This window comes from Phasianus colchicus, chromosome 6, assembly GCF_987193195.1.
Source record: "Phasianus colchicus chromosome 6, bPhaCol1.hap1.1, whole genome shotgun sequence".
In the NCBI taxonomy this organism is placed as follows: Eukaryota; Metazoa; Chordata; class Aves; order Galliformes; family Phasianidae; genus Phasianus; species Phasianus colchicus.
The window spans coordinates 19,053,450-19,070,853 of NC_143441.1; the positions used below are offsets into that span (position 1 = coordinate 19,053,450).

Sequence of the window (17,404 nt, forward strand, 5' to 3'; positions counted from 1 at the left end):
TGTGAAAAGATATTCAGTATGTTATACCTCCTATCTTCAAATGTGTCTGCTAATGGCACTTTTTTAGCTTCTTACCATTTTTGAAAGTTCTTTTTTTTTGGGGGGGGGGGGGGGGGTGGGAGGGGCAAGTTTTCGTAAAAAAAAATAATGCAATTAAAATAATTTGTTTGGCAATATTTAAGATATTTACACCTAGAAAGACTTTAACAGGTCTCTGGTGGAGAGTACTACTTTGTTCACAAGCAGAAGCCCATATTTTTTTGTATTTTGTGTAGTTCTCTGTTTCATATTTAATGCAGAAGGAGAGATATTTGAATAGGTTTGCTGAAGCATGGAAGCATTGATCATATGCACCTTTGTGGTTCTGCAACCAGTATGACTGTACATGCCATCAAACCATTCTTGAACACAGTTGTACAGAAAGTTGTATCACATGCAAAAGATTTAAAGTGGTCTTCTTGTAGTTTGTGATAATACTCAGTAACACAACCTTCTTTTTGCCCGTGATTATCTTTTGAAGAGAGAAAATAAAGGTTGAGATGTCAGGGACATAATCTGTAAAACAAAGCTACAAGACAAATCAGACCTAGGGACAAAGAGCTAAGTGCCTTTCAGTCTCTGAAGTGACATAACATTTTACCCTTTTGTGTCCTTTTTAGCAATCAAGATTCTGTTTCCTTTGTATTTTGGTTTTTGATGAACCATTTGGATAGGGGAGGGAAAGAGAGTTTCAAAATGTGATCTAGGTCCAATTAAAAAGATATTGTCAAGGATACATAATAGTTTTAAAGATTTTTGTTTTCTTCACATTTTGTGATGCAAATATAGATGCTAACTAACATTTTACTTTCTGTTATTTTATCTTTCTTCTGCAAGCTAACACTGATATACTTTCCCTTTTCTTTCTGTGCAACTTAAGCCAATCAATCATTTTCAGAGAAGGAAGAAATTCTGGAAGTATTGTAACCACTCTGCTTGTACAATACTGCATTCAATGATGCTGCTTCTGCTGCTATCTGAGAGCTAACCTAAATGAAAAGACTGCTATAGATTTTGTTCCTTCTATACTTAGATCAATATGGCCAAGCTACCAATTCTACAATAGGATAGACTTTATTTACAATACACTTTCTCAGGCATACAACATCATTTGCTGACACCTTGCAGGTTAGCTCAGCAAGTCACAGAAACAAAAAAGAAATAATGGAAATGATCATAAATACAGATACAGAAGAAAGTAACTGTGCTTCAGACTGTTATTTAATAATTTTTATGTTGACAGTGAGCTTCAAAGATTCTGATTTTAAATATAAGAGCCTTTCTAGAATAGCCAGTTTTGTTCTGCTCTATTTGTACAATTAGAATGGTATCATTTTCATAATAGGTATTTAATCATCATACATTCCTTATTTGATTTTTTCCTCCACTAAAACAAAGTAGCTTGGTTGCAAACAATTTCTTAGCATGGAAATTATTGCAGCTTCTAATTGGAGTTCATATACTCATAGGAGAAATGTAGCACAGTGAGCTGAACCTTCTTCAGTTCAGCGATTGGTTCTTGTGAGTCTGAATTTACTCCACTTTACTATATATTCTTACAAGTAACTCACAAACTTGCAGCCTTCCACCAAATTAATACAGTAAGTAAAGAAGTAGGATCCATGAACTTACATGTTTTTATCCTGATATAAGCTGACTTTCTAAGACATCATAGGCAAGTCACTAACATTCTTTTTTACCCCCCAAAAATTAATGTGCATTTCCGGGATTGGTGAGGATTGATTAGTTAATATTTGTACAGTATTTTGTTGTACAAAGCAAAGCCTTATATATTAGTACAAGCCTTTGTTTCATATAATTATTTTTCCTTATTTCAGAGTCTTTGGAATAAATTTTTCCAGGATAAAGAGCTTCGAGCAATGATTGAACAAGATGTAACAAGAACGTATGTAGATCTTTAAAGAAATTTCTAAATATAAATGTAGATTCTGCATTTTTATGTGGTATATTATATAGTGTTTTCTTGACTTAAGATAGTGTAAATGTCAGGATTGTTGAAGATGAATGTGTAGAAACATACATTAAATGTATAAAAATACAGCTTTCTTGGAGTGAAGAATGAGAAAATTGAGTTAAACATTAAACCCTGGAGATTTATTGGTATCGTTGAAGAAAAGCTCTTCTAAATTAAGATATTAGGAAATGTATTACTATATGAAATTTAAAATAGAGTTTTTCATGTGAAGCAGAGAGAAGGAAAGAGAAACAGGAAGGTCTTTTAACTAAGTTATTATCATGATAAAAGATTGAACATATGAGTTTCTGTAATTCTTAACACTTATTCAATCAATAATAAAAAAGCAGTGTGAAATTAGTAAGGGAAATGTCATTCATATAGAGAAGTTAAGCATTTCTATTTTAATTATCACTTTTCTATTGTTATTTGTCACGTATGCCTTTTGTCCTGTGTCTTTCTTTCCATCTTCCTGGCCCTTAGGTTATTCCTGTTCGGTACCTTTCTTCAGATAGAACACTCTGTTCCTGAAAACATTTATATTTAGAGTTGTAGCATTGACTGATGTCTAAATCTAATTACATTCAATTACTGTTTTGGTACCATAGAAAATTTTACTGTATGCAAACACTTTTTATTGCAACTTGAAAAAAGTGGTGATAGTCTTAGTCTGTTCAAACCCAAGCTCACATGTTTTCATTTACAGAAACGAAGTCAGGCAGAAGAAATCATTGCTCTCTGGTTTTCAAAGATTTTACATGTCTGTCCCTAGACCCACTCTTGAATGCATTTTTGCCATGAGATATATAATTAAAATCTGAATATGTTTTCATGTACGGTCTCACAGATGGCATTTTTTGTTTGTTAAAGGGAACAGTTCAGGATGTTCTAAGATTAAAATATATACATCTCTAAAATGTAATTGGAGAATGAAAAGTTGTGTGAAGAGTATGTTTCATTTTTAAAAATGCATATACGAAGTCCAGGCTCTCTCTCTGGCAAATAGTAGAGTGAGCAATGTACAGCAATACGAGTAATAGTCATCAACAAAATGATTATTTATTAATATTAAATATTGTACTTGAAACAATAGCAGAAAGTTTCTTCATTATCAAAGTTTGTCTGACACCCGTGGAAGGGGCTCCTAAGTCAATAAAACTAATGTTTTAAAAAATAACTAATTCACACTGATCTTCACTTTCAGAAAGTAAGGATTTGAACACACTTTTTTTCTTTTTTTTTTTTTTAATTATCAGTTAGGGTGAAGCATTTTAGTAAAATTCCCATTCCCTTGTGCTGTCTTTCTCAGAGATATAATTAAATGTAATATTCTAGTATTCATAGAAAGTTGTATTCTTGGTTTGCCTGGCTTGAGGATACTGTATTTCTAAAACAGTGCTTTAATCATAAAATGACATTCTCCATAAAAATCCGTCCTGAACTAAGAGTTCCCTCATGATCTCTTGTATTTACATTTACCATAATTAATATTTCAGCCAGCTTATTCATGAGTTTTTTATTATCCTCTCTGTCACAATCTCTGGTATTACTATATCCTCACAGATATCTCTGTGTATTTTTGAGTTTTCTTTGTTAGTCTTCTCTTTCTAAAACTCATAGGGCAGGACTGAATAACAGTCCTTCAGAAATAATCTCTTCAAACCCCTAAATTATGTCGATTGCCATCTGTTGTAATGCACCTTTTTGGTCTCAGCTGTGTCCTTCCTCTACAGTAATGTGATTAGTACAAGTGCATACAAGTATCCAAATGTTGGTCTACCATTACCCCCACCGGGTGCCAGGAAAACGTTACACTATTCATCCCAATGCCTTTCTCAGTACTTCCATGTTGTGTTCAAACCATAATGTCTTCTGTGTCTTGGCTCTTGCATCAGATCTTTCATCCAAGGATTTCAAAGCACCTTTCTAGCTGTTTCTGTGCTTCCTTGTTATTACCTCTGTGAGATGACCACAGTATTTGTTAAAACTCGTAGTTTTATTGCGTGTAATCTGTTGTAATTGCTTATGTTTTTTCTCTGTGATAAGCTTTAAAAGAATCTTAATAAAACTGGTCTAAAGTTTATTGTAAGACCTTGGAAACACGCAAGGCAAATGTTTCTTGAAGAAAACTTACCTCCAGTCCATGTGACTTCAATTTAAAATTGACAATGTTATAACCTTTATATCAATAGTCTATTCTGAATCCTAACGTTATTGTCTTCCATTTTCCCTTCTCCAACTACCCTTTTCTTTTCTTTTGTCATTCTACCTTTCCAGATTTATTTTTTTTAATTTGCTATTATTCCACATAGTTGGATGTGGTTTGGGGTGTTTTCTTTATAAAATATTTTTGCCATCCAGTTACCTCTTCAATAAGCATGGAAACACTTTTGTTTGTGCACTTACTCATTAAAGTGCATCCTGCATAATCAGTTTCTTTCCTGCTTCCAGCAGTCAATGAATAGAATGCTTTGTGAAAGTAGCTTCAGGACAGTTACAGGTTACAAAAACTTGCATTTTCCTGAATAACAGAATTTTCCCATCAGCTTTTTCCCCCTTTCCTCACACTAAAACTACTTCATACCCTGCCAGAGTATCCAGTGTTTTTGTAATTTTATTAGAGAAAGCTGCTAAAGACAATGAAATGCCTAATAATGTTACATAACCAAAGATGCCACTAAGATATATTGGAGCTTTCTTGGAGCTGAAGAAAATTAGGTTGCCAGCTTTCATGTCAAGTGTGAGATATTTTATTAATCTGGTGTTTAATATGCTTTTAATTTTTCAGATATTCATGAAATATTGGAATTTTATGTGTATGCTCCTTCGAACCCAATCTCTTCAATTTTATTCCAGCGTAGAACTGGAAATTCTGTGAATTTCTTTAACATATTGTAGCTTTTGTACTCTTCTCCTGCACAGCATTGATCTTGATGAAGAGCATGTTCTTGAAACTGCAGGACAGACTGATGATCCAGTTACAGCTAACAGCCCAACATAGAAGAAAAAAATATAAAAAAATATGAGCTGTGATAGTGTCTGGAGATTTGTTCTTCGGTGCTTAGGTTTCCAGTTACCTGAATCAATTTTGGGAGGGAGGTGGTGTTTGGGCGTTGGGCTTTTCTGATCACACATCCAGAAGTTTTAGTTTTGGTAGTGTGAGACTGACAGCCAGTTGAACACTATCTTGGTGCTTAACTTAAGTTAGTTTTGGGATGCTGTGCTGTCTGGGACCAGAGCCATCTGGTCTATTGCGTTTGACAGTACACATTCACGATCTTTGCTTCAGGATCATTTTGTCATATTGGATCTTTGCTTCAGTCACTGCCTCTTGTTCTGTCTCCTTTCATTCTGTTTCAAGCCAACTTGTGTTCATGACATGGAATTTGAGGAGCAAAGGATCTTGATCCTCCAGGCACCTTGGAATGGACTCACAGGGGACACTGTTTTATTTGGATTAAATTCTTCAAGTTGTTCATGTTTTCAGTGGATTGGTGATTTGAGAAAAGCTGACAATTAAACCATTTCATTTCATTCCAGCATCTCTCTAGTTTTCAAAATGATGAAAAACATTGTGCATTTGAATATAACCACTGATATCATCGTGTAATAAACTGATGTATATTAAAGAACACTGGTCAGAAATTTAGTTGAAAAACAAATGAAATAAGTCCTTCCAAGTATTCATATTCCAGCAGCACCCACAATTTAGAGATGGGAAAACAGACAGGAGAGATGTCTTACTTCTCTCTTACCTAAAAATATTTGTGGAACACCAGTGGCTGAGATTTTCTGGGCTATATTGTTTACTGTTGTTGTATTTTTTCATTTTCAGTTTTCCTGAAATGCAGTATTTCCAGCAAGAGAATGTGAGGAAAATTCTTACAGATGTTCTGTTCTGCTATGCCAGAGAAAATGAGCAGTTGCTCTATAAACAGGTAATGAAAATATAGTACAGGTGGCATTCATTTACTCAACATTTTCTGTATGGTTTGACAATAATGTAGTTCTGTTGTATCTGAAGTTGTATCCTAATGCTATAGTAATCAAAGAGCTGCTTGTCAGCTGTACAGTAGGAAAAGTAACATTGAATAACATATGCTTTTTCCTCACAAGGCAGTCCCTCAAATTGTTTTCTTTAAGGTTTCTTAGTCATCTAACTTCAAAATCCTTTATAAACAACATCGTCTACTTCAATGCTGGTAAAACAAAAAGAATAAAAACAAGCTTTCTTGATATGCAGCAGCATTAAAAATGGCACTGAATAAACAAACAAACAAACAAAAAACTAATAAGGGACTTCTGAAAATTTACTACTTTTTTTTATCTAGTATTTTAAGTTCTTCCTGAAAGTGATAGTGCTATGATAAATAAAAGATAACCATGCAGCAACCAAATGCAGTGCAGCTGATAAATGTCTATTGACTGAAGAAGGGTGCTGACACATACCACTTTTATGGCATTGCCACAAGATACTGCTTGCAGCATTTTTGTCAAAATGGTGAAGGTAGCCTTTAAAACTTCACTGAATATACATCCAGATGGGATGAGAAGAAATTTAATGTTTCTTCTGAACGTTTGGAAATGAATATGAGCTTGATACTAAATTAATGTAGCAAGACCAATATGCAAAATTATAGATGTAAGTATATTTGTATTTGTTTCCTCAGGCTATTAACTGTGGGGAGAGTATGGACTGTCAAACTGAGGGATACTGTGTGCATGGACAAAGGCTAAACTGTAGAACAGCAAGCTTTAGGTAGGACAAAATCTTAAGTAAATGTGAAGATTTTTATAACACACTATATGCTCTCAGGCATGGTCTCTGACCATCCTGTCCATAGCCAGGAAATTTGTTGTGGTTCATGACATGACCTACACGTGTGAATTGAAGGAACAGTTACTTACATCAAAAATCAAATATATAGTTATCAAACATGTAAAATCTCCATGAACCAGTTACTTTTTATGTTTGACAGACTGCGAGCAAGGAAAAGTCATACATAATAATAAGAAAAATAAGATCAGTGAACTGTGTTTTGAAGGGCACTGCTACAGGAAATATTTCAGCTGGAGTCAGCCTCCTCTTTCTAGTGAATATAGGCCAGAGTACTGATGATGGGAAAATGGAAGAACACATCCTCGCTAATGTAGTCTATCATTTATTGAACAAGAAGTATTATTTTACTCTTTGATATGACTTAAAAGGACTTAATTACCCTCTGTTCATATTTAAAGTCCTCTTGATTCCTCACCAAGAAATAATACCTTTCTACATGAGGATGGAATATTTAGCCAGATCAAATTTTAAAAAAAGAAAGCCCTGAGTTTCATCACAAGCTGTTAAAGCTATTATTTTCTACTAGGTGACACCCCGTTTAACATAGACCATATTGTTAATAGTTATGGGATTTTATTGAATTAATGAGACTGTTATCATGTAGTAGAATGTCTTGCTGAGTTAATTGAAACTGCAGAGATTATATAAATGGTATTAATGAACTTTGACTGCCTGATGTCTCAGCTTTAATAAAGACTGCTTGGTGGGCTAAATGAACATAGGCAGATAAAAGAACAGGTTCAATTTTGTGAGCCTACAGGCTGTTGACAAAGAAAACTTCTTTACCTCTGTTTTCAACTGGTGTTTGTTGCATCAGTAATGCGGTAATTTCAGGAAGGTTTTGCTACAGGACAACTACACTTCACCATTTTTAAAGCGCATAAAATGAAATAAATTTGGATTATGAAAAATGGTGTATTTATTATCTCTGAAGTGATTCATTTTATCATCCAAGTCTTATGGTGCTGTGCCAAGTCCACAAAATAGCAAATGATTGTGATTTTCCTCTTTTTATGAATATGTCACTTTTATCATGTGCTTTCTTTTTTTCTTTCTTCATTCTAAAAGGCCCTTTCTTTTACAGGCTATTGGTAACAATCCTGCTTTTTTGTCCAGAAGTTCTTCTCTTTGAGATGTCATTTATTTTATGATCATTAGTAGCCTTCTAAGAATTAGCTAGTAGTAAACTGAATGTGTGGTGGTAACAGGATATATCTTTTTCTGTTTTATCAAATATCTATGCAGTAGTCAGCCTTCCTGTCCTACCAGTTTGCTTGATTGTTTTTACCATTTACTTACTATGATGAGGTTAATTAAATCAAAGCATTGTGTATTTTCTTGAAGATAACAAAAGGTCATCAGTAAAGGATCTCTTCCAAAATGCTTTCCCTGCAGTAGCCAGAATGCAAAGCCCAAATTCTGAATTTTATCTTTGTATTCAGTACCCATCACAGGACTGGTCCTGTTGTTCTCCTGCACTTGTATGACCACATGCAAGAGCTATATTTGCTATCATCATTATGACACTTGACAATAAATGATAACTTATTTCTGTTAACATCTGCTTCTCTTCAAAATATTTGGAGAAAGTTCTAGTTCCTAGAGAATTTGCATTCCTATAAAGAGACCTAAAATTTACAATATTTTATAGAAATAAATACATAGCACCAGTATATATTCTTAGAAGAATCAGTGTTTGCTTAATATGCATATATGCATGAAAGTTGTCTTTGTAGTAGGCTTTGTGGTTTTTTGACCAGCATGGACCAGAATTTTATTTGAGGAGGAAGAGGCATTTGTGTCCCTAGTCGAATAGAACAGAATGTTGGGAAACTGTATTAGAGATTTTAAAGACAGAATCATCACTGGGATCATTGAATTTTTAAATAGCAGCTGTAAATACAACATTTAAAGAGAACAGTATACTGTACTTGAGAATGAGTAAAACTTACTATTAACACTCTTATGTAAGACTGGTGCCAAAATTCTGGTCATAGCTACTCTGAAAAGAAATCAGGACGATTAAGCTAAATCATTAGGCTGACCATTATTCACTCATGATTTGATTAACCTTAGAGAAGCCAATATAATTTTGAAATACATTGATTCACTTTTCATAGTAGAAGTGCTGTATTTCTGGTTTTCTTTCTAAACCATAGACTGCATTATGAAATCAATATTTTGTTGCAGCTGGGAAGTGTCATAAAATTATCTGAGCTCTGTCAACTTATTTATTAACACTAAAGAGTTTTAGTAAAATGCAGCATTGAAAAAAATATGTATATGCATATTACATTGGTGGCTTTTCTTGCCAAGTTAAAAATCTCTAAACATTTGAAGTATTCTTGTAACTGAAAGATCAGAGGTATCTTTTTGAAATCCTGATATTTCATCATCTGTTTGTTTTGTTTTTGCTGTATGTGGGCAGCCACATTAGGATTCTGCTTTATTATATAGTTGATACATTATTATGTTGGAAGAATGTATGATGTGCTTTTATCTTTTATAACTAATTCTTATTTTATGTCCTCTTTCTTTTTCTTCTACTTCTGTGTTTACAGCTTAGGTGATAGTTTTATTAGATAGTCAAGTTTTTGGCATTTCCATTTCTCTTATTTCATGTTAGTACGTGAAGGTGAATAAAAGAGTAGACGGGGAGCTGTTAATTATCTGAGGTCTGTGAATATGTGTGGAAGTACAGCTCATGTTATCGACAGTTTATTTAAGTATTTTTGCCATTTCTATTTATCTTTTAATTGTGGACCTATCTCCTTGTCTCTTCTATTTCTTTCTTGGTACCACCATAAGACTTTCAGAAATGCAAAGCTCTCAATTTGTTATTTTAACTATATTGTTGTGTTAGGGAATTTTTTATATCAGCTCCCGAAATCCAGTGGCTACATGAGAATCTTGGATTTCACCTTTTTTTGTTTGTTTGTTTGTTTTGTTTCAGTTGAATTTCTATTTAGCCTTCATCTTTTGAAGATTCAGAAATCAGAAGGGAAAGAAAAACTTCAGTCTTCAGTAGACTTGCTGATTTTAGCTTTGCCTAGTGGCTTTTGTGGCAGCCCTACAATTGAGGCCATTTGAGCAGTGTCAGTCCTAAGAAATGGAAAATTTCCCAGGGTTTCAGCTGACAGCACACAAAGATATTTGCATCACCACCACCACCTCTTTTTTCCCTCATTACTGCCAAATATTGGAATTTCCTCCTACGAACAAGTGAGATTCACTAGATGCAGTAGAGATAGATGAATTGATGTGATAGACAACTGTCTTCCACATCTGTCTGAGCCCTCTTCTCTCAGCTCAGTTTGAACAGCTTAAGGAAAATCTCCAATATTTCCAATAAAAGTCAAAGGGTATTTTTGTGGTACCGGATCTGCCTAATATGTATGATGCTGGCTTTAAATGCTACATGTCAAATCACAATTCTACAGCTGAGACCTGTTGGGAGAGTATTCCTAGAATTCAAATCATAAGCTCTTTAACTGAGATCTTAATAATATCCAAAGATAGTGCCCAGAGAATCCCAACAAACCAAAAAAGTGAGATCTGTTAAGATTCTGACTGTGGTAGAGGCACAAACGAAGACCATAGCAAGTAGAGGAATAGCCAGTTTCAGAATTCCAAAAGTTCCAGACAATGTACAGGATTTTGGAGGATTGCATGCCTCCAGGAATGGGGAAGCCACAGCTTCTCTGGGCAACGTGTTCCAAAGCCTCACAGCCATCTGAGTAATGCTTTGTGTACATAAATACAGGTCTGTAATGGAACAGTTCCAGATCTCCTATACATTGCTTTAATAATGAGCTTATTTTTAATATTAACATAATGACTTTTTAAATGCCATATTTAAAAAAAGGTGAAAAAGACTTTGTTTTTCATGTCCATAGCAATGGAATTTTAATTTTTTAATTACCCAAATAGCTGCCCTAATCTCTTCTACCGCTGTGCTGGTTTTGGAACATTATCAAGTAAAGCACAATTATAAATTTTTGTAATTTGTCCTTATTGCAGATCTTTGTACTATACATCATTATTATAATTAACATAAATAAAATTTATATTTATGAATATAGATCTTGGAGCAAATTGCCAGGTGCAGGGTTGCCTACCATTGCCAATTTGTTATCTGTTGTGTTAGAAAAAGGGAGAATAACTTGTTTTCTCATATTTTAGCAGAATAAACACTTGTATTTAATCAGAATTTAAAATAAAAATCATTGCATATAAAACCTTTTTTTTTTAAAAAAAGAAAATAAATGGTCATGTTTTTAGTTCACCTGCACCTGGTTTACTGACTGCTTGATGCTGTGCATTATGAGCATGAATGAAAGGTCTTACTATACTTTGCATCTTTTTATGTTTAGGGTATGCATGAACTCTTAGCTCCCATTGTCTTTATCCTGCATTGTGACCACCAAGCTTTTTCACACGCCAGTGAAGCTGCACAACCAAGGCAAGCATACTGTTTTATTCTTAAAGTATTAAATATTTTTCTTCTTTTAATAAAATATATAAAGTTTGCTGGACTAGAATATATAAATATATGTTCTTTGATTATTATTTATAATTAAGAAATGGACCTAAAAAAACTGCTACATCTTTGTGCTTTTATGGGAATGCTCTTATTTCATTTTCCCTACCACAGCTTCTGAAAGGGGTTTTTGATGTGTAGACAGTGGTTAGTTCACAGCTATTAGCCAGACAATCCAACAAACCTAAAGGAAAACCTTAATCAAAAAGGTTATGTACATACTGTTTCACCTCATTGTTTCTTATTGCCAGGAAAAGCTTAGTATTGTCATTGCAGATAGAAAGAGGAGTACAAAAATAGTCTTAGAATGAACACATTAACAACTTTCTTTCCTTAAATCTTAAAATACAAAATCAATGATGTAGATAAGTTGCTGTGATTGATATTTCTTTCAGTATCTCCAATACTGTAGCTGCAATACCTGTCTATGGTTTGTCATGGTAGTAACATTAAGTTTAGGTATTGTTTCTTCATTTTAATCAAGCTGTGTGTGCTCATATTTATTAACTTATGTATAAAGTGCTATATCACATATGCTTGTCTGCTAACCAAATTCAGATGCTTTTTTTTCCCTTTATATGTAAACCTTTAAAGAAAACCAACAAAGCACTGGTTTCCTACTTGAATCATTTGTGATATTTGATCAATTTCTTTACATTTGTCTTCTTTTATTATTACCTAAGGAGTCTACTGTTGAAGAAAAACCAGTTTAATTACTTGTGCTATATAATATTGTACCCCACAATATGATTGTCCAAACGTAGTATTAGTGTAAGGATGGAGTTTATTTACAAGTATGTATTTTATTCAGTGTATGTCTTCAGATATCCTGAAATTACCTAGAAAATGCTCTTCACTGCAAAGTAACTCAAAATTACCATATGTTATGCAGAGCATTCTGTTCCACTGCCACTGAAAAAGTAGAGCTACACAGCAAAGTAGATGGAAAAGAGGTGCTGTCACTGATTAATTGCTGTTAAAGTACAATAAAATACAGGCTATTAAAACAAAATAAATTAATGTTTTGATACTGCATATTTGACCGGTAACAATATTTTTTTGTTGTTTGTTTTGGACAAACAGTGATAGATTGTGCGGCAATCAATTATTCTAGATCAAGCATACTCAAATAATACATTGTGACATTCAGTAATTTGTTATTTGGAATAATTAGATGGTTACTTCATTGTAGTGCAGACAAGGCAGCTAATTTGTTTTTGATCTTTATAAAAAGGAAAGACTTCATTTGTTCAGTGGAGTTGCTCTTTTTAATTAAAAAGGCTAGTTTTCTCATTTGCTCTTTATATGAAAGTTAGCTTATAAATACATAATATTACATACAGAACACTGACCAAAAATAAACATTCACATTTAGATTGTTCACTGTTGATTTTTGCAGTGAGGAAATGAAAGTTCTTTTGAATCCCGAATATCTGGAACACGATGCCTAGTAAGTTTAAACAACTTCCTTTACATTTAATTTACTCTTATTTGTAATATAATATTTAACACCACGTTTCTGGATTGTCCCCTTTCAGTGCAATGTTCACACGTCTTATGAAGACTGCAGAGCATTGGTTTTCAACTTTTGAGCATGACAGTCAGAAGGTAAATATTACTTTTAAAAGTACTGTTTTTATTCTTAAGCAAATGTGGTTTTTAATGTGATTGAAGTAATTTGAAGATGATAATGTATTTTATCTTAAAGCAACTTTTTTTCTCTTAACCATCTCTTTTTGTCATTGATTTTCTTTTCCTTCCTTTTTTTCTTCTTGGCCTGAGCATGTTCTAAGGGAACTGTTGAGTCACTGCCTGAACCACCGGTTGATAACCTCATGCAAGCACTGAGTCAGCCATGGAGCACAGGTGAAGGCAATTCAGCTGTGTGACTGGAAGAGGTGGAGCCTGGCTCCGTCTCTCCAAGACCCCATTTAAGGGCTGACTGCCACTGGGAAGGATCTCTTTCTGGAGATCCCTCTTCTGTGGCATCTTTCCTGTGAACCTAGATCTTTGGATACAGGTGAGCATTGCTTCCCTGTTTGTTTGTTTTTTTTTCCTATTTTCACCATGATAATTTTTCTAGCTGTAGCGTCAACTGTAACAGAAAGTGAGAAAGGCTGGGGAAGCAACGTTCTGCCCACTGTAAGTGAAGATCAGGTTTATGACCACCTGAGGAAACTGAACATCTGTCTGTGGGTTCCAGAGTCCTGAGGGACCCATACTGGCTGACATAGTCGCTAAGTCACTCTCAGTGATATTTGAAAAGTCATGGCAGTCAGGTGAAGTCCCTGGTGACAGGAAGAAGGCAATATAGCACCCATTTTTGAGAAGGGTAGCAAGTACAGGGGAACTACAGCCTGCCAGTCTCAACTCTGTACCAGTGAAGGTTATGGAAAAGGTCTTCCTGGATGCCAAGCTAAGGTACATGGAAGACAGGAAGGTAATACAGGATAACAGGCTTGGCTTCATGAAAGGCAAGTCCTGCCTGACAAGCCTGGTGGCCTTCTATGGTGGCATAACTGCATAAGTGAACAAGGGAATAGCTACTGATGTCATCTATCTGACTTCATTAAGGTTTTTATGGAACCCAAATTGCAAAGGTATGGATTTGATAGGTGGACTGTTTGATGGACAAGGTTGTAAAATTGTACCCAGAAAGTGGTGGTCAGTGGCTCAGTGTCTGAATAGAGATCAGTAGTGAGTTGTGTCCTTCAGGGGTCAGTGCCGGGAGTGGTGCTCTTCAGCATCTTCATCAATGACATCAGCAGTGGAATTGAAAGTACTCTCTGCAAGTTTGCGGATGACACCAAGCTGTGAGGCACAGCTGGTACACTTGAGAGTTAAGATGCCATTCAGAGAGATCTAGGTAGGCTCAAGAAGTGGGCCCATGTGAGTCTCATGAGGTTCAATAAATCCAAATGCAAAGACTTGCACCTGGATCATGGCAAGCCCTGCTATCGTTACAAGCTGGGACATGTAAGCATAGAGCACAGTCCTGCCAAAAAGGACCTGGGAGTACTGGTAGTTGGCAGCTGGACATGAACCAGCAATGTGCCCTCAGAGCCCAGAAAGCTAACCATATCCTGAGCTGCATCAAAAGAAGTGTGGCCAGCAGGTCAGGGGAGGTGACCCCACACCTCTCCACTGCACTGATGTCCCTGTTCATTGCAGGGGAGTTGGACCAGATGATCTTTAAAGCTCCCTTCCCGCTCAAACAATTCCGATTTCATTATTCTTTATCTATAGCTATAAATTACCATTTAGGTTTTACATAATTTTCAGTAACTACAGATAAAGCATATGAGATACAAATTTTATGAACTTATTACATAGTCACTTTTATTCTAACAGTAAAGCTGTGAGATGCTTCTCTGTGTGTAGCTTTTCAGAATTCAGTGTATTCAAACATATTTGTTCCAATTTCTGTCACAGAAGTGGTGAAGTTTGAGGTTGAATTTTCTTCCAGGAAATAACTAGGTCAGCTTACAGATTTACGGTGCCTGGGTAGAAGGTGAAAGTTTAGATTGTCCTTCCTAGTCCTTTCATGGCATAAGAAATTAACAATGCAAAGCACATGGATTAATATCTAGTTGCTTGTTCTTGTTCTTTGCAAACATGTATAATCTTTAATAATCCTTTCTTGTAAGTATTCTTTTTACAATCATGACTGTGGATTGGCTACATAATAAAGTCTGAATCTTCACAAATGAAGCAATGAAAGCATGTGCTCTGAGATACGTGTTACATTTTATAGCCACTAACAGTTGGTTCCATTACTCCCAATTGCCATTAGAGGAGCTTCTCCAGCTATGGCATTCCCTAGTGGTTAATGAGAGAAATCTGTCCATGTTTTATACTTGCGCTATGTCCTAGCCTGTCTTTACAACTGTAGCATTTGTTTCCTAAATGCATGAATATATAAGTTGTATTAATATCAAATACCGGCCATTCCAATTCGTGTTCTGTTAAGTAATGTTCTGTGGCAGGATTTGGTGATTCTGTTCCTAATACTTACTCTAAAGTTTTCAGTTGCATTTCACTGATATCCACATTTAAACTGTCAGAAGTGAATCTGATGCTGTCTTATTAGCAGCATAGCAAATCTCTGAGCTGTCCTTTTTGTCTTTTTATTGTGAACTGCATTTCTTTGGGATTGATAATTTATATTTCAAGGGAGCAATAGATGGCTAACCCTGTGTAAGGTTTGCCAAGACTTAGGAGCTCATAAAAAGAAGTGCTTTATCCCTTGTAGCATGGTAATAAGTAGTGAGTATGAGTGTAGGCACAGATATCCGCTCAGATTCTGAATTTTAGGCAGAGAGACTGCAAGTCACTTCTACTTAAGCGTTTTGATGGATTAGTTGTCTTAGTTTATTTGAGCATCTTTCCGTTTAGGCAATGTCTTTCATGTTTGATGTGACTTTTTTTGGAGTAATTTCAATTGACTAAGTGTACCATAATTTTCTCAAACTGCATGAGAGGAGGTAACAAACTTCTCTTACAGATTCTAGTCATTCACCAGATATCTTCATGCCCCAAATCATGAGGCACAGACAGTCTCTGCATTTATTATTATTATCTTCTGCCCACAGAGGTTGTCATGCTTTGAAGATTTCTGTTAATGGTGTTAACTTCTGTGGTTTCAATGAACTGCATTTTGATGGACACCATTTACTTACTCTGTGCTTTAAAAAATGGCAAGCCAGCATATATTATTTGATGCTCTTAACCATGCTGATAGTCACAGTCAGCAGTGTGTCCATGCTGAATTATGCACAAGCGTTGCGAGGTACGAGTAACTTCTTCTTGGCACTCATCCTTAGGAGGAAGTTTGTGTTAGTTCTGATAATCTGAATCGTTTGACACTTGAGTCTGTCTTGTAATTTTGTAAAGATGGCTATAAACCCACAGACAACTAATGGTGTAAAGACTGATCTAGGCAACTACCTACTCTTGCTTTAAAACACCTGATAGTTTGAAAGAGTCTAGTGTTGAGATTTCTAGACAGGAATTTATCTGTACTATAAAATTTTTATAGGCATGTTTTAGGTCATCAGATTTCTGCATGGTCAAGCTGAAGTTAAAGTCAATTAGAATAAACAAAAATAATGTACACAGCACAGATGGGACTTGGAAAAAAAGGATCCATCAGTGGATGGAACATGCACAGGCTGAATACGTACAGTTTCAGGCTTTTTTTTACTTCTTTCAAATAAGCAGGTATGTTTATGCAGAAAGTCACAGTAGACTAGCACTGTAGCATCTGACCAAGAAAATAATGTCTGGAACAGTATTAAGAAATGGCTGTACAATGGATAAGCAGAAGTCAGTAACAATAATCTGGCAACTTGCTTGGATTGGATCCGTTGGAATGAATTACTTCAAATGATGAACAGAGGGGCATCAAGTGTGGAATAAGGAAATTCTTCTGCCTCTACCTACTTCCTATGGATTCTTGGATTCACTGTGGACCTTTACTTGCCTTCCATGCCAGCTCATTTCTTAAAGTTGTGTTAGTGGAAAGATGCCATAAGCTACCTGTCATCATTGGCAGTTGGACATAAAGGCTGGAAAAGAACTCTAATATCATTATTATTCTGTGACTGTATGATCATGCAATCATGTAATTGGCATTTTGTGCAGAGGTTCTACAGAATATTGGCCCAGCTGCTCACAGGCCCCACCAAAGCCTCTGTCCCTAGCCTGTTGCTCACACCATTTCTACCTCTGTTCTCTGCTTAGAACAGTGTTTTGACCCGTTCTGCCTATAAAGAGGTCAAAATATTTGATTGCTTCTGTCTGTGTTCAAAGGAGAGTATTGCTGCCCTCTTCTCCTTAGTGGCTAGTACCAGTAGTTTCTGATCTTTCACGAGTCAACACTCTTCTCACTTTTCTCACTTCTTAGGAAAGGAAATAGGAATCCTTTTTTTCCAAGTCACAGATTTATTTAATTGTCATCACAGGCTTGTTTGCTTCGTCTGCATGTTTTTTGACTTATGTGCTAAGTTTG

The 17,404-nt window shown here is 35.3% G+C and overlaps 1 protein-coding gene across 5 annotated transcripts in view; it reads left to right on the top strand.

The window, feature by feature from the left end:
- TBC1D5 (TBC1 domain family member 5) overlaps nt 1-17,404 on the top strand; it is a 299,398-nt gene that overhangs the window by 165,337 nt on the left and 116,657 nt on the right. For all 5 annotated transcript variants that reach the window (XM_090142592.1, XM_090142593.1, XM_090142594.1 and 2 more), the window contains 5 exons: nt 1,878-1,945; nt 5,850-5,952; nt 11,228-11,316; nt 12,794-12,844; nt 12,933-13,002. In XM_090142592.1, the coding sequence (XP_089998718.1) occupies nt 1,878-1,945; nt 5,850-5,952; nt 11,228-11,316; nt 12,794-12,844; nt 12,933-13,002 (381 nt within the window). The remainder of the gene's footprint in view (nt 1-1,877; nt 1,946-5,849; nt 5,953-11,227; nt 11,317-12,793; nt 12,845-12,932; nt 13,003-17,404) is intronic.